Raw genomic sequence first — 27,882 nt, forward strand, 5'->3', positions numbered from 1 at the left:
CGGATTCTCCAGCATCTGCAGTTCCTACTATCTCTGAGATCAGGATAAGTTAGCTGCAGTTCCACTTTTCGATATTGACTCCCACTAATTACTGCCTTTTAATACTAAATCTTTGTTTTTTTTTTCTCTCACTTGACTCTTAGCTCCCTATTATTTCTAGAATAGTTTCTCAAACTTCCACTGTGAAGACAAAATAGTATCATTGCAATTTCCTTTATTTTCCATTATAATTTTGCTTGTCTCTGCTGAGCTCGTGTTTACTTTCCCTAACTTCTTCCTAAATACATACTTAAAATAAATATTTACTTTCTCTTTTTAGGTCCCCTGCTTGTTTACTCACATTCTCTTAGCTCTTTCTTGGTCATATTTTGCTGATTTCTAAAATCCCCCAGTTCATATTTGGCAACATTGGAAACTATTTCCTTTAGCTGTCTGTTGAATGGTCATCAACCTGAGCCATTGATTAAGTTCTATCTCCATTGATGCTGTCTGGCCTGTTGAGAGTTTCTAATATTTTTTGGTTTTTATTGCTACCTTTAACTTTCCTGTTGGCCACAGTTGAACCACTTCACCAGTGTGCTTTTTAGTCCTCAAGGGAATGTATAGTTGTGAATGTTGAATTAATTATTTTTACGTGTTTTCATGCTTACCTATCATATTTTAATCTATTTTCCAAGCAGCCTTAGCCAACATGCCATATCTACATAGCATGCGATACTTGGTTTTGTCCAGTGCTTTTTTTCCTTAACATTCAAGCGGCCATTCTCAAAAACTCATCTCTGACGTAGGAAAGCATCGCATGCTGATGACAATCACAATGTCACTCACTGAAGTATAATTTTAAAAAATGCCTAGATGCAAAAGGTTTTAGGAGGAGTGACCACAAGCATGATAAAGGTGGAGATTTTAAGGATGGTCTAAAGTAGGTGATTTAGGAGAACAAGCATCAAAAATTTACAGAAGCAATTCCAGAGTGTGTGTATTAAAAGCACAACCATTTGACAGAGGGAAGTAACAGAAAACTAGATCAAGATTTGTACAGTTGCAATTGTTTACAACAATAGAAGGGGAATGGTCATGATAGGACAAGAATTTCAAGTTTGAGGTGTTGGAGAATAAGAGTTTATAAAACTCAATGAACAGCAGCTATCTGGGTGAACAGAATGGATGAAACAAATTTTAATTGAACATAATCTAACTGAAGATCTTGAAGCATGAAGTTGTGCAAAGCTGGGCAAGAATTTGGGAGGTACGTTCGTAGAATCATTTGGTACAGAAGAGGCCCTTCAGTCTTTTAGTCTGCAAACTTCTCTAAATTTAATCTCACCTTCCAGCAATTGGTCCATAGCCTTGAATGTTATGTTTCAATTGTTCATCCAAGGACATTAACGAGGATTTAAGATGGAAGATTGTTTAAGAGATTGTGCAATAGCTTGGAACTAGAGAGATTTAGAATGATGAGTTTTGAAATGTGGGGGAAGGGTAATCATTTTACACTCTCCAATAACATGGGAATATAAGGGAAGGTGGGTGATCAACAGTTTAGTAGCTATCTATTTTGAAGCATTTCATTGCTCCCAATGAGAATTTTGCATTTACAAATAGAGAAAGGCGTGCTTTTATTTTGCGCATTCATGACCTCAGTACATACCAAAGGATTTTACAGACAATGGAATAAGTTGACTGCAGTTGCTATATTAGGAAATACAAGGACACACAGCAAACTCCTATAAACAGCAATAAATGACCAGGCAATCATCAGGAAATTCCCCTGCTTCCTCTGAATAGCACTATACCATCCTTTATATCCACCTGAGAAGACACATGGTACATTGTTTATATCTCATTTGATGAGGAAACCGCTCCAACTGTGCAGCACTCACAAATGTACAGAATTGTGCACTTAGGTTAAATGTAAAAAACTGTTGCATCATTATCAGAGTTCTATCTGTTTGCCAATGTTAACACGTTCACATCAAATAAACAAACATGCATATCCCATGACATTGTTCACTGATCTGTCACAGATGCATCTGTCCATAATAAGATTGGTAGGCATGATGACTATACAGTCTTTGTGAAGACAAAATCTTGCCTTCGCATTGCTCTCTATTATATTTGGAGCACTAACATAGTGATAAATGGGACAGACTTTTCAAACAGATCTAGCAACTCAACATTGGTGTCTAAGATGCACTATGGACTATCGACAGTAGGAGATTTGTTCTCGATCACAATCTACTATCTCATGGTCCAACATATCTCCCATTCTACGGTTACCCCGATTCAGTTTAGCAACCCTGATCCACTGAGGAGTGTAGGAGAGCATGTCAGGAGCAGCACCACTCAGATAAAAATGAGGTGTCAACATGGTGAAGCTACAAAACAGGACTACTTACATGTTAAACAGCATAATCAAGTGGAACTTATTCCTAACCTACTGACTGATGTTCAGCTTGAGTTCCACCAAACCCACTTGGCTCCGAACCTCATTTCAGCCTTGATTCAAATTTGGACAAAAGAGCTGAACTCCAGGGGGGAAGTGAGTGTCACTACCCTTGATATCAAAGCAGCATTTGACTGAGAATGACATCAAAAGGAGCCCAAGTCAAACTGAAGTCAATTGGAATGGTTGGAAATCTTCTGATTAGTCATTACTAGTACAAAGTTGTGGTTGTTGAAAATCAGTCATTTCAGCCACAGCTGCAGAGGTCCTTTAGGATAATGTTCTAGGCCCAACTCCCTTCAGCAGCTTTATCAATGATCAGCCACCACCATAATGTCAGATGTGTGGGTGTTCAGTGATGATTGAACAATATTCAGCACTATTCCTGACTCCTATACATCGGTGTCCAAATGTAGTAAGCCCTAGACAACATCTAAGCTTGGGCTGATATGTGGAAATTAACATTTAAACCATCCAAGTGATAAGGCAATGACCATCTTCAATGAGAGAATCCAATTATCACCTCTTGACATTCAATGGTATTACTATCAGAGGTTATCATTGACTAGAAACTGAAGTGGACCAGCCAACTCAATGCTGTAATCACAACAGTTGGTTTAAAAATGGGAATTCTATACAGTAATTCAGTTATCTGTCCAAAACCTGCCCACCACCTACAAGGCACAAGTCAGAAGTGTAATGGGATGCTATCCAGTTGTCTGAATGATTGTAGCTTTAAAAAAACTCAATACCATCCAGGAACAAAAAAAGCTGACTTCATTGACACCCCATCTAAAACTTTCAGTGCTCACTCTCTCCAACACTGACAGCCTCAGCAGAGTGCACCATCTACAAGACATACTGCAGCAACTCACCAAGGTTCCTTAAGTAGTGCCTTCCAAATGTGACCACCACCAACTGGAAGGAAATGGACAGTACATACAATGGGACACTATCACCTGCAACTTCCCGGAGTCACTCAACATTGACTTGGAAATATACTGCTGTTCCTCTAGTTTCACTGGGTCAAAAATCCTGCAACTCCTTAATAGCATGGTGTACATCTACTCCCACAGACTGTAATGCTTCAAGACAACAGCTCACAAACTCTGCAAGGGCAGGTCAGATGGTGATAGTCAATACATGGTGAGCTAGGAAATTATGCCTACAATCTAAGGTCCAAGCAAATTAGTTTTACAATTTCAATTCCATCTCTCCAGGGAGAAGTGTGAAATATTTTACTTATGTTTACTTGTACATTTGAGCATATTCTTTTCATATTACCAACAAATCTTATGGCTTGTCCCAGAAATAGTGGCCTGGATTCTTTGTCACCCACTGGAAAAGATCATTTTTGGTAGAGGCCAACTCACATCAGGACATTCACCACAAAGATATAACAAGGTGTAGAGCTGGATGAACACATCAGGCCAAGCAGCATCAGAGGAGCAGGAAGGTTGACGTTTCAGGCCTAGACCCTTCATTCACCACAAAGAGATGCCCAAAGAAAGGCAGGAAAATCTTGTTTACCTCACACTGCCATGAAGTACACACCTTCTCATACTCTGTAGTCACCAGTATCAGCAGCAATAATCAGGGAAAACTGGCAATGTGACAGGCCTCCCAGCTCTCCACTGGGATTTTGATGCAACAGGGTGAAAATATTCATGTGGCAATCAATTGTCCTCCACTATACAATATAGAAGGGATATGTTCTTTAGCTGCATTTAATACAACTGACTAAATTAGTGTGAATAACAGTTATCACCATTACTTGTGTCATTAATCAAAGTAATTAGAGAAGGCAGAAAACAAGGAAGAGACAGAAAATGGTCAAGTCATTTTTAAATTACAAATTCCAGGGGAAAAGCCAGTGCTTGGTTTTCCCTTGGATGTATATTCTTGCAAAATATCCAGGAGAGCAAGGTGAAAAGCTTTAACGTCTTTTTTCATTAGCACTCAAGTTCTATTTTACAAAGTGACTTTTTATTTGAAATATATAGGACAAGATTAGTAGGGCCCAATTTCAACTCTCTGGGGATGCTGAATGAGTTAAATTTAAAACTTGCAGTATTTGTTTCTGCACTAATCAATGTCTAGTAATATGAAGCTTTTTAACATCATAATTAAGGATATTTTCACAGTGCTATGCCAGAATGACAAAACTGCAGTAATAAGAAATCAAAAATAGCTGCATTGGAACTCTACAAATCAGTTTGAAAAAAATACACAGCACAGCAAGTCAAAGTGTTTTATTTACTAAATTTTATGGCTTACAACGCTTATTGCATTGGTTAAAAGATAATTCCATAGATGAATAAATTGTAAATTATTGCTCTTTAATATTCAATATAATTTTTAAACTACGAACTGCTTTACAGTTAACATCACTAAAAACCACAATTTCATTAAACTTGAACAATATTTTTTTTTCAGTGCTACAGATTAGTCCTTCACTAAATTAAAGACTGCTTTTTTCAACAGATAAAATTATTGCTTTAGATTTTGTTAAGTGGTAAGGCTCATGAAGTTCCAGGAACACGATAACAATCCAGTGGCTACTTAAGGCCAAATCTGGATGACAATTTCATTAACTTGTGCTTAAAGATGTTGTCTGCCTTTTTATCCGCTCCGGCTACACAAGGAATGGTGCTGGTCAGTGAGGGGCTGGGACAAGGGTCCAGGGAAATTATTTTACTTCTGCTCAGGCTAGACAGGGACAGTTCAGGAAGCCAAGATGATGACTGTCCTCAAACCTTTATTCAAAGTTTTTCTGGATCTCCCTGCATTTTGCAGGTTGGGGAGGTCGGTAGTTGTTTTGCATGGGCTCACAAGGTCCAAATTCCAGCTTGCGGAATTTTGCAATCTGGAAAAATACAAGAATAAATTATATAAAAATTGATTAAAAAACGACGTCTCCACCACCTCTGTCCCTTGTTCTTTAAGAAAACAGCTTCATGAAAGAATCTAGTCAGTCATTTAAAACATTTGGCTACCAGAATTTGTTTTGCTATAAGGGAGAACCTTTCTTGATACTATCACTTTCATTGATGTGGGAGACTGCTAAATATTTATCATGGATCTCATTTCCTGTGCAATGTAGTTGCTCGTGGCTCATTGGACAACCACACCTTTGTTGAAATATGCCCTGGGGGGGTGAAAATCTTTCAGTCCAAGAGGAATTTCAGGTTCGTATCTAATCTTCATACAAATTTGGGATTCTAGACAAGATCACATCCAGATTCTTTTCCTGTCAGTAACGGAACAGTGGTGCCTCTTTGCAGTCAGCTTTCATGATCAGTGTCTTTGCCAAAGAGGAAACCTCCCAATCTCAGTCACAATAATGCGTGTGTGTCTCCTGTCAGCCCCTGTGTATTTTGTTTCACTTCTTATCAAGTCACAAATTAACTAACTTGGTTGGGGAAACAAAATTTATCTAAATGATTAACTGAGGATTTTGAATATATTTCACAATTATCATATTAATGAATATTACCTTGCAAATAGATTAGCAGTACACGTTAAGTGTTGCTACATACATGCAGATACCAAGATTTGGGAGTTTGTGTTTCCAAGCGATGAATACAGACTGGGCAGTTGTGCTGTGCAATTACATAGGCAACATCTATTTGCTTTGAGATCTAACTTGGAGCCCTTGAATCAGGAACCTGCTTAGGACAGAAGTATCAAGTGGCCTGAGTGTACATTTACACAGGAATTTACATCAGAAATTTAACAAGGACAGACTAAGTTTAAAGTGGAAACTAAAGAACATCTAAACTTGGTCCACCATCTGACCATTCCCCTCAATCCCAACTAACTGAAAAATTATGATTGATTTTGACCTGGCAGAGATCGGTCCAATGGTGCATCTTTAGCTGGATCCACAAATTAAGTAGGAAAACAAAATTCACGGCCAGCTGCCATTTACATCTTCAGTGTGATAGATTGTGACCAAATTCTGTTGCAATTTATACATAAGAAAACTATTAAAAAGAAGAATACTTTGGTCATGATTTTCAAGTCTTAAAAGTTTCAAACAGCTTTCACTGGCTGAGGAAACACTTTTTTTAACCCCAGAAGACCACCTAATTGCTCATTGTTACCTAGGGATGGCAGTGAACAATCTTGTGTATATATGGCAAAACATTTGATTGGATAATGGTATCAGTCAAGATTCTCGAGTGTGCTTTTCATATCTAAAAATTGGTCAGTTCCATGCTAGAGATCTTCTCTTATAGACAATGCAATCTGATTCGTGAAAAAACTTATTGCCAGATTGAACAATGTGGAAATTGGGATATTTATGTAAACAAAAAACTGTTGCATTCTGGACATCAGTGGAAGTTTAGTGTAAATACACAGTACAAATTATTAATCATCTCCTATCTTAACACTTAGATTTTGCATGACTTGTATCTAACGACAAAACTTAGTAATTTAACTTAATGTGACATGATAATTTGTAGTTATACACACTAATGATAACTAGAGCATTTTCTTGATTAATTTACAAAATTAATCTACTTATTAATAGTGTAAAAAATTCAAAATACTTACATATTTCATTTAAAAAACAACTCATTTAAACCCTCCACCACAATAAAACAACTCTAGGAACGATGTTTGCAAACATCTAATTTTTATTAGAATTATATGCAAATTTTAAAGCACTTGATTCAGAGAATTTGAATCATTTTTAAACTATATTTACTGGCCGTTGAAACATTGAATATTATGCAGGAAATCAATGACATTACATTTAATCACAACATTTAGGATTTCAATTGTGTTGATGATTGACGAAGCTAGGACTGTTCCTTTTGGACACTATGTGGAGATTAGATAAAGGACTTAAAATCAGAAGGATCTGGATAACTTAACTATGGAACAACTGTCCCCAAGATTCAAGATTATGTAACAGAAAAAAAAACTGCTGCATAAGAAATATTTTGTAGTGGGAGGTCAGAATCCAGAATGCACAGGCAGAAAGGGAGCGTGGCACAGGCAGCTTCAATCATGCCATTCAAGAAGGGGAATTGGATTATTACTTGAAATAGTAAAGAGGAAGAATTATTTATAGATTACTACAAAACAGAGGGGTGAACGGCACTCAATAATTGCTGTTGCAGGGGACCAAGCTTGACATGGGCTGGACACCTTTGTTGTAACCACATTATGAGTATCGATATTTTTAAGACAAACTATACCGTATAACATAGGATTTACCTGGTCTGCACTGATACTGACAGGCTCCTTAAGCAGAAGCCAAATTACACACTCACACAGAGGGGGAGTGGTCAGGGATCCAGGGTAGGTCCAATACTGGAGACAAGGAGGCAGCAATGAGCAAGCGGAGAAGTCTTTAAAATCAGTTTTAGCACCCTAAGAATAGAGAGAGCCATGATTAGAATTCAAGAATTAATAACATTTTACAGTCAGCCATGATGAACACCAAAAATATAGTTTGAAGGAGAAGTGAAAGTAAAGTAGTTGCATTAGTGATACAGGTTTAATCCACAAGTCACTGCAAAAGGCCAGCTACATCTCTGCACATTGTGCATGTGCCATAGTGTGACTAGCTTTCCACTAACTGTAGTCCAACATATTGGGAAAAAAGTGGTCCTTACAGTAATACAAATTAGTAGTGAATCAGCAGTCAATTCGCACCATATCCAAGACCAGTTTTAGCTGCAGTTTTACAAAGACTTCTTGCAATTAAAAAATCTCCTGTTGATAGGACGTACAGCAGACATTACCTCTCTCCAATCAAATTTTCCAGCGTTCTTATTTATAATGAAAACCATTTCTGCTTGTCACATTGCATCACCCACCCAGAGGAGACTGAAATATAATACTATCACTGGCAGGTAGTGTCTCGTTAAGGCATTACACGTTTATAAGTCTAAGAAGTTATAAATGGACAGAATGTGTGACATGATGGAGATTGAACTACTTCTGTTCCCAAACTCCTACCCTCAGACCCTTTGAGAGATCAGGAGGAGGGGGTGGGGAAGAGGTCCTGGTGGCAAAACAGTGTAATGACAGCCTGCTTTACATCTTGTTCATCAAGTAAAAGCAAAACTGGGGTGTAAAAACCATTTACCAAGTCTTCATTCCCCATGTGCATTAACAAAAATATCTAGGGTTTAAAGAACTGTTATTTTTCTCTGCAGTCACATCAACATAGTTGGACACAATGCTGTAGAGACATGCACTGCTGTTGCAACTTGAACATAAAGGTTTTGTAAAATAGTGTAAAAAAATCCAATTGTCTAGCTGATGATTTACAGATAAGCAATAACATTTATCCTAGTTTTAATAATCCCATCTTGAATATTAACTCCCACCATGATTACACATTACACCTTGTACTTGGTACACACCAAAGCAACTCACTAAATCTATTGACTGCACTTTCCAAACCCATGACCTCAACTGAACAGACAGCAGATACATGGAACACCACCTGCAAATTCCCCTCCAAGCTACAAAGCATTCTAACTGGGACAATGTCACCAATCTTTCACTTTCTCCCCTTCCTCATTGCTACTGACTGGACAAGAGATGCCAAAGACTGCAGCAGTTCAAGGAGGCAGCTCACTATCACCTTGAGGGGGAATTAGAGTTGGGCAACAAATGCTGGCCTTGGCAATGATGCCAACATAAAGAATATAACAATCTCTAGTGCAGGACTGAATTCCTTAGAAATACCCACTGATATGAAGTTTAGCATATATATGCTAAACTTATGTATATATTGAAATCCTGTTTTGATACATTAGGAGCAAATATTTGAGGTGTTTGCCATCTTAAAAAGTGTTGTTCAAGATAGCTTGCAGATATATGACAAAAAACTGTTATTAGTACGACAAAAGATTACTGCAATTCTCAACCAGCATCTGTATTATGAAGAATAGTTTAGACGTTTTCATTTAAGGAAACAACAATACTGAAAAGTTTAAACTTAGACAGGTGTCAATTTATATCTCTACACTGGTTGCAGAGAACAGGACCTACTGTACCTTTGATTTAAGACACTCCAAAGCACAGACAATCTTCTGCAGAGCTTGATTTGTTTCACATATCTGAAAGTCAAAGAATACTGATTGACAGTTCATACGGCTTGCAGTGGTTATTCAAGTTTGTCAAAGTCACACAGCACAGAGACAGACTCTTCGTATTTAAGCATAAGAATATTGTCCTAAGGAATCTAAAAATGGGTTCCAAATGCAAGGTTAAAGTTTTACTATTAAGTTGTATTTTGCCATAAAAGTTGACCTTATGCTACATTGCCCACCCAAAGGCTGTTCAGAACTTTGCAAGTAGCAATCTCAAACAAATGCCGAAGGAATGTCTGGTATTATGGAGTTCAACTGAAGGTCGTTCATCTGATGCACTGATTAATTCTCAAATTTGATTTTAAAAAATTAAGACAAGAGGAGCCACTCTGGTACAAAATGAATACAAATTTTCGTTGCAAGTGAATGCTCTCATCATTAACAGGTCACCAGCAGTGCTTTTTGTACAAGGTGAACAGAACCTATATAAAGTCCTTATCAACTTGGGCAGCAGTATTGTGCAGATGAGGCTGCTTGCAAAAGTGGCCCGACTAGTTATCAAAATTATTACAGACAGAACAGAACGCAAGTGAATATCCTCTCTTCAGACTTCATGATGCAGAAATATCAATCATGAGACACCTAAAGATAGATGAACCAAGAATCTGGTCTTGAATTCATGCAGTGACTTGGAGGATGAAGTGCTTGGGAATGCTGAAGGCCAATCATAATATTTTGCTAGCAACTCCAACGTCACTCAGAACGCTCAAGGGGACATCTGAAGTTAGAGTGATTGAGCTTTGATGCCCACTTTAACAGTGCAAACATTCTGCAGGAATTTACAGTTAAAAGCCTGTGCAATAAACAATGTCTTAGAATTGTGACAACTATGATCATCAACTGCTGAATTGAAAGCATACATTAACTAGTGGTTCATCAAGTTATCATTTGATTTTATTTTATCCCGATCACTGAATTATAATCTAATAGTTCTAACATTTAACTGTTAAAACCTAAGAACTTTGTTCTGCTTGGTTCAGATTTCACAAAGCATTAAGAATTATTGCTTATCTTATTCTCAAATTAGAGATTTTGGGTGAATATTGTTCAAAATTATCCACTGTATAACATCAATTTGGTTACACTGTTGAACATCACAAGGAACAGTACTTTGACCATGACAGAAAAAAAAGGATGAATTTTTAAAAAGGCACGAACTAAAACTCTGCAGCTGTACTGTCAAGAATGAAAACTATAAAATCCACTGTGCAGTGCAAGCTAAATTTGTAACAAATTCTGAACTGTAAAATTTCACACAAATTACAGAAACCAAGGCATGGAGTGATTTATACAGGTATCTTTCAGTTAGTAGCAACATGAGCATTGGGCAGCAGTGTTATGGGCTGAACTGCAAATCTAGTACATAACCAGACCAATACCATACACTGAACAAGGTCCTCTGGTTGATCCAAAGGCTCAAAGGGACTACAAAGTTCTCATTGTACACAAGCCCATTTTTTCCCCCCCCAACTTCAAACAGGAGCAGTGTTCATTTCTGGGCCCTACATTTTAGGAAGGATGTTAATCTTGGGATGAAAAAGCAATTTGCTAGAATGGTATTCAATTATGCAGAAAGGGTGAATTTAGGATCTGCCTTTGAACACGTTAAGAGGCAATCCATCAGGAGAAATCCAAAAAAAATTACAATATGTTTGCATAGAGTAAATAGGGGAAACATTTTTCCTCTGGCAGAAATAAAGATCAAGGAACGGAAAAGAAATTGTGATCTGGAACGTACTGCCTGAGAAGGTGATAAAAGTGGATTTAACAATGAGAACCAGATAAATGAAAGTAAATGGAGTATTACAGGAAAAGACCGAAGTAGTGGGACTAATTAGACTGTTACTGAAGAACTGGATCACATTGAATCATTGGCTGTAGTCAACCATTCTGTATAATTCTACTAACCAACACTGCCAAATAGAACAATAATTGTCACATTGTTCTGGGATCTTGCTGTGTAAAATTATGCCCATTGCCTGTCACCAATTCATTTTAAAAAGACAGGAAATGTGTTAAAGTCTATAACTATCCAGTTTGAGGGGTAGCTTGGGATGTCCTACTTACCAGCTATCTGATTATATAAACACAGCACTGCTCACAATATACAGTACACATGAACTTCCAATAAAACAAAAAGCATTTCAAAAACTACAAGAATCATAGATATAGTAGAAGGTAGCAAGTGAAAATCTAAATTGAATTTTCATAATTCTTGGTTTTGCCATCAACATATACTATAGAAAAAAGGTCAGCAAACACATTAGGTAATAGTTTCCACACAAGTCACAATGCCAGTCACATTTAGAGCAGAATGTAAATTTTGCTCAATGTCTGTACAAAAGTCTGTCTGGTTTCTGTATGGAGTCCTGTTAATATGCTGCTACATATATAGTTACTGAATTCAGTACCCACTGATCATAGAATCCCTACAGTGCGGAAGCAGATCATTTGATCCATCGAGTCCACACCAACCCGCCAAAGAGAATCCACCCAATTCCATCCCCCTGCACGCCCCTATCCATAACCCTGCGACCCTGCATTTCCCATGGCTAAGCCTGCCCATTCCTGGACACTATGGGCAATTTAGCATGGCCAATCCACTTAACCTGCATACCTTTGGACTGTGGGAGGAAAACGGAGCACCCGGAGTAAACCCGCACAGACAGTGAGAATGTACAAACTTCACAGACAGTCAACTGACCCCAGGTCCCTGGCAATGTGAAGCAGCAGTGCTAACCACTAATCCACATGCCCACTGGTGAACTGGACTACTTCTACATAGACAATTGGTCACAGCATAGTTAGGAGGAAACTGAAATAATGAGACTAAAATTGGGCAAGTGCGTAAGACAGTAAAAGTTGCATTTGATTAAAAACCCACTCTTGATAGCCAGTTCTATTTGACTTAACATCAATCACCTTAGTTCTATTTTTATCTTCCATGGTCCATTCATCATATCTGAAATACATGCAAATGGATTTCTTCATAACAGTAATGAGAACCATTATTTGTACACTATAAAGCCAGTATATTAAAATAAACCTTCATACCTTTAGGAAGACACCAATAACAGCCAAACCATCAGGAGCTTTGAGAGCTTCACTAAATTCACAATACTTTTCTGCATTCCAATGCACCAGGTGAAGCTAGAAATACAACAGGTTCAGTTAAAGTACTTTCAAATCTTAAAACACAGAATTCAGGTTCACAGATCAATCAGAATAGACACGATCAGATTGAAGTTAGTTGTTTTTTTGCCAGTTCTGTTAGGACGGGGCTGTAAGTGGACAGTGAGAAACTTCAGATTTGGCTGGATGACACTAAAAGTCATCATTCTTCAGTGAAAGAAGCAAAGTAGCCACGTTCCACTTTGTTTGGAGGGGGTGTGGGGACAGTGCATGCAAAAATGTACCCAGTTTGCTCCTTCAATTTCTATTTTGGTCATTTAGACTTAAACCAGTTGCCTGACGGATCGGAGAGATGGCAGACCGACATAAGAAGAGAGATTGCATTGGTAAGGACTGTTTGCTGGAGTTTAGATGAATACGGGAGGGAGGTGGGGGAGAAAGAGAAATTCTCAGATCTATTAAATGCTAACAGAATTAGACAAGGTAATCACAGGGAGGATGTTCCTGATGACTGGACAGTCCAGAATTAGGGTCAGTTGAAAAATGGGGGGTAGGTCACTTAGAATTGAAGTGAGAATTTATTTCACCCAGATAGTGGGGAGCATATGGAATTCTCTGCCACTTAAAGTGGCCAAGGGGAAAATGTTGAATGTTTTCATGAAGGAGTTACAAGTCTTAGGGCTGAAAGGAATCAAAAAGCATGGGGGAAAGCAGGAACACAAACCAAATTTGACAAGTGGCCATCATTATATTGAATCATCATCATATTGAGGGATTAAATGATTTCAATGTCATTTTGCTAGGGTTCTCTACCCATCTTAACCTGCTACGCTGGACCCCACCTCTACAAAAAAGTTTATAAAATCAGCAGAACCATGCACATCTTGTACAAATGGCTGTCTATTCCCGACAGGTTCAGAAGGAGCTGTTTTTGGTGGGTGCCTTACAGGCATCAAATTCAAGATACACAAGTAAAAGTAGTGGTTACCAGAATAGGGCTCTTAGACACAGTCTGTATCACTGCTAAATCTACTTAGATGTGGGAACAGGGTTACACCACAAGTTTTTAAAAGTTGATTTATTTCAGAGGTAAAAGATTTTCTTCATATTCCAAGCTTGCACTTTGGTTGCTGACTGATGAGTGGCCTTTATTTGATTAGCGCAGTCTCTCTTCATATGTTGGTCTGCCATCTCAAATCTGCCTGGCAACTGGTTTAAGTCTAAGCGACCAAAATAAAAATTGAAGATCAAACTAGGTACATTTTTACATTTATGACAAGCAATAGGAGTGGAGAAGGTGAATAGAACAGCATTGCAGGGACTCGTGGTGCAGTGGTAACATCCCTACCTTCAACCCCGAACACCGGAAGCCCTCCTGCTTCAGAAGGGTGTAATAAACGCTTCTGAACAGGTTGATTCAGAAAAATATCTAGAATAAGATTGCGTCAGGGTAGCCTGATGTTGGAGGAAGCTATTTGCCAAGATGTGCTTGGTCCATCCATCTGACAATGAAGCACTCATGCTACAATGCTGCTTTGGTCAAATCACATTGTGTTCTCCTCAGTTGTACTGTTTCTCTTGTCAGTCTAAAACACTGCAGACAGATGATTTTGGACAGCCCGGCAGTGTATGTAGGGCATCCCCAGATATGTTCAGGTACCTAGTGCCTTTCCAGCATGGCAATGGCTTGCTCATGGATACATCTGGTCATGTGCTGAACTGCTGAACTGTTCCTCTGGGTTTCTCAGGCTCACATTAAGTGACTGTCCTTCCTCATTTCTGAACAGCCAACTGGAGGTTCAGATGTGAGGTACACAGACCAAGGAGAGTGTTTTGCTGCAGGGTGGAAACAGCAACACAACTTTGCGCTTTAAGTGATAACAGTGGAAATTTCCCAGCTAGCGAGCACTCCTACTCCTGGGTGACCTGGGAGTGACTTAATTGCCAATGTCAATGAAACCCTGTGTCTATGGGAAGCCAACCAGAGCTGCAAACTCAAACAACTTTTGTTCCAAATGGTGCCATTGTAGAAAAGCAGGCAATACTACGCATTTGTGAATTGTCAATTGTAAGATCTTGTTTAGGTGTCTCCAATGGAATCCTAGAAAGTGCCAGAAATAAAAATAGAGGACAGTGGTGACTCTGACAGCCACTGGTGACATATGGTCATCATATCCACTTGGCAGCAGGTTGCAAGTGTTTGCATCATCAGATTCAATACTCAGCCTTCAGAGGAGATCCAACATATCTAGGAAGCTTATCATCTGATTGGCACAAAGGATGATACAAAGTGGCCTCCTCCAATTTGGATCTCAGCTGATCCTCTCTCCCTAGCGAAGCTGCAGGTCAGTTGCTGCTGTTGTGCATCTTGGCCCTTATAAGGATCAAAATAACAGCACATGTTGAGGCCGATCAGAGCTTCAAAGTGCAGATCTGATGTAACAATCTCCAAAGGAGTTTGGAAAGTCATCTCCCAGCACGAACTGTAGCAACAGCCTTTCACGTGAATGGGTGAGAAAACAGCTGTGGGGAAATCAGTACTTACTGGCATATTTCCCACTGCACATCCTCAGCCTCTCAACCGAGAATGTGTCCTAGCCTTGTTTTCCACCAGGTTTCAAGGTGCCCTGGGAACTGATGCATGGAAGCTGCATATTAATATCACTAACTGACTGAACCCACCACTTGCAGAAAGTTCTCCAACTGCAGCAATAAATTGAGGTGAGTCACAGCTACTCAACCTCCTGTAGAATTTACCTGGTTTTAACTCTCCACCTGCTTACACACCATGTGCTCTTACACATTAACATTCAACCCATTAAAATTCTCCGTTTGCCGATCTTTCCAGACTGGGGCATTTCCAGCATTTTAGTTTTGTGTTAATTAAACTTAAAAGTTCATCCTCTAATTAGTCCACCACTTTAAATAGCTCTGGTGCATTGCTGTCTCATTACAAAGATTGCGATAGGTTTCCTTCCCGGACTTAGCATCCTGTTGTCATAGGATGCATTTCCTGTCACCATAAATAGCAAAATTCAACTGGTTCAGAACATAACTGCAGCATCTAGGAATAAACATGTCACAACAATAAAAGAAATGTGAAAAATATTTCTGACCAAGTATATCTACTTACATAACCGACACACAAATGAATGGCAGTAGCTCACGTAGAGTTCACCACCACCTTCTCAAAAGCACTTAGAGATGGGCAATGGCCCCAATGACAGCAACATCCCATGAATAAATAATGATCTTTTCGTAAAAAAAACTTGTTACAACATTATGCATTCATAGATAGGCATCTACAGCAAAACTGTTCCTGTGTGAAGCAAAAATAATCTGATTTTTAAACAAAGTATGCCTCACTTACTCAGAAGTCATTGTTGCACACTCACCTCTCCAGCAAAGGTTTTTCCATCAAGTACATGTTCACTGCCATGAGTATCACAGCCTCCCCAGTGAAAGTGCAACTGACGTAGCCTATATTTTCCACAAAGGGGGCCACCTGTCAGCACTAAAACAAAGTAAAAGCTTGAATGTTACATTGCAAACAAAGTATCAATGACAGTTTGTACAAACCACTAATTTGCTGTTGGAGGACGGATGGAATTTCCTCCAAAAACAAAAGTACATTTATAGTAAGACCAGCAAGCTAGATAAAATTTTAGGACCAATAATAAATACAATATCAGACTTCCAATCACTGCAAGAATTTTGACTGTGGGATGCTGTACCAAGCTATGCCATCTCTCCCTTAAATAGTGGAAATGAAACCATTGCTACTTCTAGCCTAATCTCATTACACAAAATTAAAAAGACACGCAGAAAAAGACTAACACCTGGTCCAGCAAGTTGTACAGACGTTGAAAATTAATGATGTGTCATTATCCACCAAAACATCAAAAGGCAAAAGAGAAAAACTAAAGAACGTAAAATGAACACTAACAAAGGGTTCAAGTATAATGGGTAATAGGAGCAGCAAACTGAACTTTCAATAAGAATCAAGAAAAATGGTGGCTTTTTTCCCCAGCTCCAAATTTCCCACTTCCCCTTGTTCAATTTCAATGTTCTGGCATATTTTTTCACTTGCCCGATATCCTCCATCTCAGAACAGACAGGGAGCAGGAGACCATTAACCAGAGGGTGCGCAGCAAGAGAAAATGGGACTGAGAATCCAGACATAAAGCAAGTTGGACATTAACATGGCTGCATGCAAAATAATCCAAATGGCATTCAGGTCTGCAGCAGGCACAGGGGGAGTTTGTATTTATAACTTCTACAAGAGTAGACAGAAGTATACATGTGAAAGATACAGTTTAAAAGGAAAAAAATTGAAGAATTGATCAGGCTGGATTTTCTGAAAAGTGGCAATCTCAGATCGTCATTCCAACATTATTAATAAAAAGGAATTTCTGACAGGAGATTCTGCTCTGGGCTCCCTCAGGCATGAGGCATATTTCCATTCTGACAATTCTCTCATAGCATAGGGCTCTGAGGAAGGCAAACCACTCACCTTTTCACAGCACTCAGTTGCTATTTTCTGATATTTAAAGGGTTCAGACAGACTGACAGCTGCTGTCAAACTTCAATACACAAGTTAAGTGTAATGTTACAGGACTGGGACAGTAGACTGCCAGATGAATAGGGTACCAGACGAGTAAGGGCAGGATGCCAAGAAGAGTGCCAGAGTGCATGGTGGCAAGGTAAGACATGCAATATTATGAGTTGGTTGGGAGGAATTGGATCTGGTGAGGGGGAATTGGCTAATCTGCATTCAGCTGGGGGTGGAGTGGGGGCAGGCCAGGCTTTGGCAAACTAAGATGTGAGGGAGTATAGTTGGGAGCTTGTGGGCTAAGTACAAGTCACTTTAATAATTAATCACAAGTTAGATTATGTATTTAACAGTCTAACTTCTCCTACTCGATTTCTTTGCAATTCTCCAAAGTCCTCGATTTAAGTGGGCTCCAGGTGAAGTGGAATTTTCCAGTGGAATCTTCAGCTTCCCCAGAAATTTCTTTGGAGTATGCTACAAAATGCACAACTCCCATCTCTGCTGGATGGCTGACCCTCAAAATCCACACCATTAGCTTACACTGAGACAAATCATAACAGAATATCAAACTAATCTTGTTTTTACTTATTTTGCATCAACACAAAGCTACAACAATTTTGCAGTACAGCAAACTTTGCATGTGGTATCTTTAGTTTGCGAGTGAAGGATTCTTAAAAGGAGCCCTACAATCGTCCCAATGACCCACACCCTTGGGTGTAGTTCTTCCAGTAATTGCATGAAAAGAGCAAGACCAGAAAAAGGGTTCTGGGCCCCTATATCCTCCAGTATTTCCTCAAAATAAAAATTTAATCTGAAAGGGAGATTTACACTCAGTGTTTTCAATGCAAATCACGTTTATTACTCCTTAAAAAGGTAAACCCACAGATCAGCATCACCTAACTGACTACGAGACCCTCAAATATTACAATTTAGCCAAGCAGCCACGTTTTGCTCACCTACAAAAGAAAGATCTCTTTCTATGAGTTGCAATGGACTTTAATTACAAATGATCAAAGCAGATTTACAGCTCCGTCATTCAATCCAGTCTTTCAAAATGATCGATTCCTTTCATTCTCGCAGCTCCCTTGGCCACCCAGCTGGCTGCCTTCCACCACACCCCCCATTTAAATTACCCACTGCAAACAGGCCACTGAGGCTACTGTTGCACTTCCACCCGGGGTTTGCAATACAAATCTGGATTAACAAAAACGGAACAGCCACGTCGTTAACTTCCTCCCGTCTCTGCTCTTCCTTCTCACACCAGCATTGCCGTTCGGGAACTTTAAGGATTGCACTTTGATCGAAACGTTTTTTTTAAACCATACGGCGAGTACATTTGGAATGTACGAGGCACCAGTGCAATTCTGTTGTGAAACAGCAGAAAGTTGGAGAAAGAGAGAGAGTGAGAGATACGTGACCGCTGCAAATCCCTAGCTCAGAATGCGTCGCATCGCGTATTAACAATATCCATTAAGAAGCCGGTGGGAGGTAGGGAGGGGCGAGGAAAGTAGTCAAAACACAACATCTTACTAACCTGACCGGTCTGTGCAATCGTCGAAATCCACCTGGACGGTGGTGCCGGTGTTTGAGATACTTTTCGAGCTGGTTGGGTCATAGCTCAGGTCAAGTGGCTTCAGGTTCTGGTCGAACTTGGTTTCTGCATTCTTGATCTCGATGGGTGACTGGCGGGTACCCTCCTTGGCAATCGGGAAGCCCAGTTCGTGCCAGTGATCTGGACCTGCATGAGAGGATTACACTCGATCATCCACAGTCCTCCCTCTCTCAAGGTCAATTTAATGCATTCTCAACAGACTGGGGGCGGGAAGGAGGGAGGTCCCGCTTCAGACAGCAGGGAAAAAAAAATGATTCTCTCTCTCCTCTGATTGCGAACCCGATACCAAGCAGCATCTAGTTCAAAAGTTTCACAGCTACAGCAGGAAAGGCAGCCTTAAAGGATCACTTTCTTTCATCCCATCAATGATTAATCTTAAACTAAATAACCTCTTATCCGTGACAACTAGCTGCAGAAATAATTTGACCTTTCACAATTAAAAAAATGCAAGCCCTTGTTGTAGCAGCTTTAGAATTCCACTTCATTAAAAATCACGGAGAGGGAAGAAATCCCTTTCCTGGTTCACAATAAATGGCATTAGCACATTTTTTCCTCCCTATCTCTCTGTGCAATGTAAATCTAGCTGCGATGCCTGACCTGGAGAATCTCCAGTAGTTCTCAGTTACAGCCTTGTCCCGGGGGCTATAGCCCAGCAATGTCCAGCCCCAGTTACAGCCCATTCTCGGGGACTACAGTCCAGTTACCTCGCCACTGCGGTAAAAAAAAAGTCTCACCATTTTTGGGTCCGTATCCCCAAGAACATCCCGCCATCGCTGCAGTCCCAACCTCAAACACACATATACACACAATCTACTAGAGGTTCCGTCTGATGACAGAAGCTGATATCTTGTCGGGAGGATTGGCTCCGGACCAGCTTTTATAGGTTGCACGGTTCCACATCATTGGATCAGCCCGCTTTGGTATTCCTTAGGTCACCAATAGTAATGCAAAAAAGGAGGCTGAGGTGGGACATTAAAGGGGGGGGGAGGAGATGGAATGGAGTGGGAGGGGATGAGGCTCACAAACCAGGGTTTTTTTTCGCATTACTTTTTTTTCTCCCTTGGTCTTGTCAGCAGAGCGTTTGTTGCAAAAGCTATGACTCTCAGCCAGCCACTTAGCACCCCATCGTTGGTGGGAAGGGGAGGGTGGTTTCATTTCTGAGCCTTAAGGATCTGTGTCCCACATCTCCCACTGCCTTCCCTTGGATGTGGGCAGTGAGGGGGGGTCACAGTCCTGAGCTCACAGCCCACTGCAACCTCTCCCACTGACCAGAAGCACCCTGGTCACCCGATCTGGATCTCTGCAGCAACAACATGGAACCTGCCAATATTGCCAGGCAACGGTGCATTTGCCCATATCAGAGGCAAATAGGCATCCTCACTTGTTTACATGTCCAATCTGAATTGCATCTTCGATTTCGCCGTGCACTGAAAAGCTTGATCTCGGAAAGGGTACTTTTCGGATATGTTCCATATAAAATTGCATTCTCTGTTTACTGTGTTAACATTGCAGCAGGTCTGGCATTGCTGGCAGCTTCTGAATGTTAATCATCAGGTAATAAGTAGCTATGAATGCCTAATAGTTCATGATACCATCTTATTCCCAACCATTTGTATTTGATTTCAGTTGTGTGTGCCTGCAAATGATCTGAATGATTTATATGAGATTTGACATGCTCTTTTAAATAGCGTAAGGTGCAGTTTCAGGTACACTGGGCACCAGATACTATTAATAAAGTTAGCCTCTGGCAGAAGAGTTGCTAAACCGACCGATCCTAAAGACCACCACGATTTGAGCAATGTTTCACTTTATTACAAGCCCAACAATCCGATCCACTGGTCAAAGACATGTTTAAAAATTGTTATTGAATTAATTCTGCTACCTGTACTGGACAGAGGTGAATATAAATAACTATTTGCATACTCACATTTCCGAGATTTTTTTTCTGGGTTCGTTAGTAAACCACTTATTGGTCGTATTTGCTCATTATGTGCAAAAAATGTTAAATAAATGGCCACCCGCTGATTATTTAATAAAAGGTCATTGCTCTGCTGCCATCTACAGGGAAATGTAAATACAGTGATGGAAATGTGAGACTGAGTGGGCACATGCATTGTCACAAAACAACCCACACAGACCATAAGGGGTCATGACCCCAACTAATATGACCACTAATATACATTGTTTTCTATTAATACAGAATGCCTCATCTCCTGGACCTGCATTGCCCACAACCAAGAAAATTGGGTGGATCAATATGCTCTCCTAATTTATAATGCATGCAATCAAAATGTACAATGGCTTCATAACATCTATGCAAACAATAAACTAACCAACAGATAACAAAGCTTTGGAAGTTCTAATTTCTCAAATTCCCTAGACTAGTGAGCTCTACAATATTGTGTACTAAATTTGTATTTGTCAAATTTCAGGATGAAAAGCCTTTAATTATGAACTGTATAATTTCTCCGTTAATCTTGAAGATGGATAAGAAATGGGTAGCAGGGTGAAAAACAGCAAGGACTAGTTGGAACAGGAATGTCAAGACCAAAGAAATCTCTGGGAAGTTTGCTGCACGGATTCTAACAGTGTTGGGACTACTGTTTCTAATTTATATCCAGGAATTGGCTCAAAAGTTCATTGCAAATTGAAAGAATCAGTAAAAATAAAAGAGGAACCTGGGAAATTCCAGAACAAGTCTAGAAGAATGTATGTGGGCACAAGAATGGCAGGCAAAATTTAATATTGCTAAACATTGCTTTTAGGAAAAAAGATGAGAGACACTCAACAACTGGTTTTGAAATAGCTAAGGAAGGTACAAGAGATCTAAGATCTTAATCGCCTACGCATTCAATCTTTCTGTATGCAGAACAGATTATTACACGTGGTGTGTCACTCAAAAGTTTTACATCATATGAGTACAAGTGAGCAGTGAAATTATTTTTGACATTGGGTATGAGATTACGCAAATAAAGTAGATTTAAGCGCTCACTATGTTGTATTTCCACTACTGATATTGTAATTGTAAAGGAGACAAACTCAGCACCCACAGATTAGCAAGGTTATTGAAATAAACACATTTTTCTATTATTCTCCAAAAGGGATTCAGGATCACCAAAAACAAAAATAGGAGATTATTATTTGAAAATGATAGACTTTTACCTGAGCATCAATATACCAAAGCAGAAATATAAAATCATTCTACCAAACAGGTGCTGTAGTTCCAATGCCAATTATTATAAAATTAAAGTTTAAAAGCAAATCAAATCAATTGTTCAACCCATAGTATGTTTCAAATGCTGAAATAGTGCTGACAATTCCATTGTAAGATTTGTAAGATTAGATATTTGATTGTAGATGAAGATGAATTTTTATTGAATACATTTTAGGACAAGTGTACAGAATTCGCATGAACAGAAGAACTGTGTAAAGGAGCAGCTAGACAAGTATTTGAGGATTAATGGAATTAGTGGTTTTGATGGTAGATTTAGATGAAGAAAAATGGACGAAGGCTCAAGTGGAGCATAAACACCAGCGTGGACTGGCTGATCTGAATGGCCTGTGTCCACATAACAAAACGGTGCTGTTCAACTGCACCATCTGAGATGTGCTACAGGTTTTAAATGATAAGCAGAACTGAACCACAGAGACAGTGACATGCACACTGACTGATGTGCATTTGTCTGGTACACATCAAGACATCAGGACAGACTAGGGATTGAGTCCTTGGCCCCCTGAACAGAGAAGACGCAGCAAAGACAACATCTGTTGGATTTGTGGACTTCTCTTATTGGGGTTGCTGGCCCAGTGAAGTTTCGCACCTGTTGGTTGACAGTTGGTGAGTTAGATTTTGTTACACTTATTGTAACAGTGAGATACTGAGTGTACTCAGTGTATCAATCTTTTGATCCATTTGACACAGGCACCTGGCATAAGAGGGAGGTCCAGTGTTTTATCACCAGGCTTTCTCTTCAAATCTATTGTACAGTAGAACAGCTTCAGGAGGTAGAATAGAATGATACTTTAAAGTTAAGAAGTTAAGTTAAAGTTAGTGTGAGTAAATAGTGACCATTCAATTTCTGTTGGGCTGGAGTATATAAATAAGCATAGCAAAATCAGAAACTAGAGTGATGTGTGTGATTTGCTTAATATGGACCTGCAACAAATCATGCTACCCAGGATGAATACAGTTTAGTTACAGTCCTCAGGAAGAAAGTTGCATAGCTTGAAAGTAATCTGGGCCTACTCAGTAACATTTGACAGGGAGAAAGTTAGATGGAATAGCTTCCAGAGGGTGGAGCTGCTCAAGGGACCTGGGTGACCATGGCCAGACAGGGTAGGAAGGTATAATTTGTGGAGCTGGACTCATGTTTAATATCTGCTTTGATACTAATAATGGGGTCAAATGCAGAGGATAATTGTAGGTGACTGCAAGGCAGTGAGGAGCTAGTGGTTACATATTTGGGAACCCATATTATGGAGTATTCTACAGTCAGGATAGTTATAGAGTCATAGTCATACAGCATGGAAAGAGACCCTCTGTCCAACTCATCCATGCTGACCAAGTTTCCCAAATAAAACTAGTCTCACTTGCCTGCATTGGTCCATATCCCTCTAAAGCTTTCCTACTAATGGGTACCTGTCCAAATGTCCACTAAATGTTGTAACTGTACCTGCATCTACCATTTCCTCTGGCAGTTCATTCCACACACGAACCACCCTCTGTGTAAAAAGGTTGCCCCTGGTTCTATTCATAAACATGATCCAAAGCCCCAAGTTAAGTCGTTTCCTAAGCATCAAAGATTGAGCCATGGCACAGTGAATAGAAAACACGAATCCGAAGGTTGAGTTTCATGGAAGAAACTAATGGTGAAATTAGAGTAGATTCAATGTTCTGTGAAGGGATTTCAGTGAATTAAGTTTAGATTAAGGACCAGAATCCCCAAGGTTGTAATCTCTGGATTACTCCCAATGCAAAATACTGAGCCAGACAGAGCAATATTAGAACTGCTAAGGTTTTAGTGTGATGAGAGATTCCTGGGACCTTGAGACCACTTTTGGGCCCAGGACAGCTATACAAATGATAAAAAAAATGGCTCGGAGAAAGCTTTTAAAACTAGCTAGAATGGTGACAGTTACACAGATAAGAGGATGGTACATAAATGTATGTAACATAATAGGTGAACCAAATGTGTCAGAAATACAAAGATTGGAAGCTAAATATTCCAGGCTTATAGGATCTTTAGGAAGGAAAGGGAGATTGGGAAAGAAGGAGCAATGTTATTAGTAAAAGATACAATTAAGACACAGTGAAAATAAAAGATTCCATTCAGGGTAATGAGGCCATACGTAAATATTTTGACTGACTTTGGGGCTTATGAGAAAGTCCAGGAATTGTTGTCCAGCAGACATTGTCCAGCCACTGGATGAACTCATTTAACAGCATCAATTGTCCAAATAAACATTTAACCAAATTAGAATTAATATGAATTAAATAACTATTGGTAAGGTTAATGAACAGCAAAGGATCACAAGATTGTTAGGACTTGTCAACATATTCCCTGCCATGGTGCTGCATTCAACTACTTTATACAGAGGTCTGGAAGCATGCAGCAAAAACAACGTGGTTATAATCAGAGATTTTAGTTTTATCACAGACTGGTAGAAACAGAAGAGTTCAAGTAGAGTCACAGCCAATAAAGACATTTAATTACAACAATATATTAAGGAAAATTTTCTGGAAGAATGGCCAGGATTTTACAGTGTCCTGCTGATGGGTTGCTGAGGGAGCAAAGCCCGTAAATCTGACTTTGGAACCTACCTGCTGCACTCCCACCTGCCAACATATCCACAATTTTGCAGTGCTGCCCATACTCTGCCCTACAGGAGGTCTCTACATGGCTAACTACTGGACACTGCTTACCCTCAGTATTGAGGCTGGTGACAGCAGAGGGATACCTGGCAGGACACCCTGCTCTGGTAGGGATGAATGCCGTTTCCTCTTGGTTCTCCTTCCCCTCAGCCATTCCACCTCTCCATCTGGATAGCTGTACCCCTCCCTCCTTCCCCTCCCCTGGGTCTCACCTCAGTCTGGGGACCATTTGTATCATTAGCTACTGCTGCCGCTGACACTGCTAAGAATACAGAGCTGCTGGTCAATCAGACCAGCTAGCTGGGTCTCTGAGATGGGACATGTGCACAGGTGAGGGACTGAAGTACCATCTTCAGCCAGTTAACACACTCCTCTGAGCATTAAAAGGCTGCGGGTCAGCTGTGATTGACATGGATGCATTTCAAGTTGGCTTTTTTGGATGAGGGGGTGAGAAACCTCACCATCCGAGAATGCCAAATGTACTTTACAACCAACAAGGAAACAGTCCATACTGTAAAATCATGATCAGAATTAGCTCACAATCTGAGGACATAGAAATTATCAAAAGACAAGACTGAAAGGTCTGGACCGCTTTTTAGCCAAAGGAAAGTTTCTGGTAGATGGTCTACCTCTGCTTTCTCCTACCATCACAGATGCCAGTTTTCAGCCAATTCAATTTGCTTCACTTGGTATCAAGAAACAGCTGAGTGCACTGGATACAGAAAAGGTTTTGGGCCCTGACAACATTCCAGCTGTAGTGCTGAAGATTTGTGCTCTACAGCTGTGCTTTAAACAAGCTGTTGAAGTATAACACTGGTATCTCCTGAAAAAGTGGAAAAATTGCCCCGGAATATGCTGTCCACAACATGCAGGACACTTCCAATGTGATCCATAATCACCCCACGAATCCACTCTCAATCATGAGCAAACTGATAGAAGGTATCATCAACATTGCAACAAAGTGGCACATATTTACCAATAACCGACCTACTGATTGATGCTGAGCTTCCTTTCTAACACTTGACTCCAGATCCTGTTGTAACCATGACACAAACATGTACAAAAATGCTGACTTCCTGAACTGAGATGAGATGACTGCTCTTGACATCAACACAGCATTTGACTGAGTATGGCATCAAGAAGCTCTAGTACAATTGAGTAATTGTGAATCGGGTGTAAAAAATTTTTGATACTGGCTGAAGACATACCTAAAATAAAGGAAAGTAGTTGAGGTTGTTGGAGAGCAATCATCTCAGGCCAACGACATCACTGCAACAGTTGCTAGTGTCTTAGGCCCAAGCACTTTTAGTTGCTTTAATCAATGAGCATTCCTCCACCATAAGGTCAGAAGTAGGGATTGCACCATGTTCAGTACCATTTACAATTCCTTGAATAATCAGGTTTGGTTTGATAAATGGCCAGTGACAGTTGTGACACACACAAGAATCAGGAAATAACCATCTCCAACAAGACAAAATACGTCAACCACCCTTTACAGTCAATGTCATTAGTATCTTCAAATCTCCAACCATTGATTGGAAGCTTTGCTAGACCAGGAACATAAAAAAACTATAACTACTAGAGCAAGGCAGAAGTTGGGAATTCTGTAGAAGTTGAGTCATCTCTTACCACCCCAAACATCTCCCAGCTACCTACAAAACACATTCAGTAATGTAATGGAATATTTCCTATTTGACTGGATTATGCAGGTCTAACATGATGTTTGACACCATTCAGGATAAAGACCATTTAACTAGCACTCTGTGTTTTATCCCCCCAATGATGTGGAAGTGCTGGTGTTGGACTGGGGTGGAGAAGGTTAGAAATCACACAACATCAGGTTATTGTCCAACAGGTTGATTTGAAAGCCCAAGCTTTCAGAGCCTTACACCTTCTTCAGGACACAGAATTTATAAGTAAAAGATCAAAGGGTCACATCACTTATGAGGATGTACTAAACAAAGTTAAGATGCTGTTAAATCTTTCATCTGTTAGAAGGTTTTAATTGATTAATATGTATATGTAAATCTTTTACTTGTAACTTCCGTGTCTGACACTACCTCTCTCACTAGCACCAGAAGAAGGAGTCAAACTCCAAAAGGATGTGTTTTCAAATAAACCTGTTGTACTATAACCTAGTGTCATGTGATTTCTGACCATCTCCACCCTAGGCAGAAAACGTTGCAGTGTGAATCATCAAGTAATGGCTTACGACCACCTTCAAAAGGACAATTAGAAATGGGTAATAAATCTGAGCCTTGCCAGAGACACCCGCATCCCATGAATAAATAAATAAAGAATGATTAAGTTTGATATTTGATCGTTAAGTGAGAAAGGAGAGTCACAAGCAAATGTTTTAAAATTAAGTAAGGCAAACGTCAAACAGAAATAAATTGATTTCAGTAAATGAGAGTGTTATGTTAATACGTTGTTAAGGGAAGGACATTGAAGAAGATGGCTTTACACCAGAGATACCACTTCATGTCCATTGCGTAGAAATTAAAGCCTCATATTTTCTCACTTTTAATTTCTTAATTTTAGACCTAGTCAGATATTCCTATTAATCTCACTCACAACAAGAAGCATGCTATGGTCCAGACCAAACCTCCTTCAAATATATCAAGGAGATAGCCAAGATCTTAACTTTTATCTTACTTAAAGGCAAGTGTTCCAGATGTAATTCAATTGGTAACATTACTCGGTTTTAAATAAAACACATTTTATTCTTACCCTACTGGTAAAATACAAATAAAACAAAAAGAAGAATTGGAACAACTTAACTCCACTAGAAAACGTAACAGAATACGAGATTATTTAACTACTAAACAGCAAATGTTGCAATAAAGTAACATCCAATAAACACACCCTTGGCTAAGGCAAATTCATTAAAACAGATTTCTCACATGTGATTCTGGTAGCCAAGAGAGAACCCAAGATTTTAGCTGTAACCGGGAGAAAATTCTGAGAGAGAGGCAGACACAGCTTGCATAGCCAACTTCAAATACCCAACAATTCCTGAAAGCTAAACTAAAACCCTGGTTCTGTGGGAGCCTGACTCCACCCATTCATGCTGCTTCTATTGTTCCAATTTTTTTTGAAAAACCCAAGCCTCGCAAGCTGTTTACTTTATTACCTTGGAGGAGACAG

General features: G+C 39.6%; 1 protein-coding gene and 1 long non-coding RNA gene across 2 annotated transcripts; one reads left to right on the forward strand and one right to left on the reverse strand.

The window, feature by feature from the left end:
* Positions 1-4,683: 4,683 nt before the first annotated feature.
* LOC109917376 (carbonic anhydrase 13-like) lies at positions 4,684-19,930 on the reverse strand. Its single transcript, XM_020517196.2, has 7 exons — positions 19,598-19,930; positions 18,786-18,989; positions 16,095-16,213; positions 12,622-12,717; positions 9,472-9,534; positions 7,676-7,831; positions 4,684-5,312 (listed from the first exon to the last, which is right to left on the reverse strand). Exons 1-7 carry the CDS (start codon positions 19,632-19,634, stop codon positions 5,205-5,207), a joined length of 783 nt encoding a protein of 260 aa, XP_020372785.1. The 5' UTR covers positions 19,635-19,930; the 3' UTR covers positions 4,684-5,204.
* Positions 19,846-21,206, forward strand: LOC125482958. Its single transcript, XR_007261951.1, has 2 exons — positions 19,846-20,417; positions 21,064-21,206. It is a non-coding gene; the product is annotated as an uncharacterized LOC125482958 (long non-coding RNA).
* The last annotated feature ends 6,676 nt before the right edge of the window (positions 21,207-27,882 follow it).

Source organism: Rhincodon typus, chromosome 4 (assembly GCF_021869965.1).
Source record: "Rhincodon typus isolate 14 chromosome 4, sRhiTyp1.1, whole genome shotgun sequence".
In the NCBI taxonomy this organism is placed as follows: Eukaryota; Metazoa; Chordata; class Chondrichthyes; order Orectolobiformes; family Rhincodontidae; genus Rhincodon; species Rhincodon typus.

What these genes read in the sequence shown, in the direction of transcription:
- LOC109917376 (XM_020517196.2), bottom strand. Translation starts at nt 19,634, where the DNA reads ATGGCGGGATGTTCTTGGGGATACGGACCCAAAAATG. An exon ending in TTATTGGTGTCTTCCTAAAG is followed by an intron (nt 9,535 to 12,621) that starts GTATGAAGGTTT and finishes TTTGACTTTCAG; the next exon opens with ATATGTGAAACAAATCAAGC. An exon ending in TCAGTATCAGTGCAGACCAG is followed by an intron (nt 5,313 to 7,675) that starts GTAAATCCTATG and finishes GTATTTTTCCAG; the next exon opens with ATTGCAAAATTCCGCAAGCT.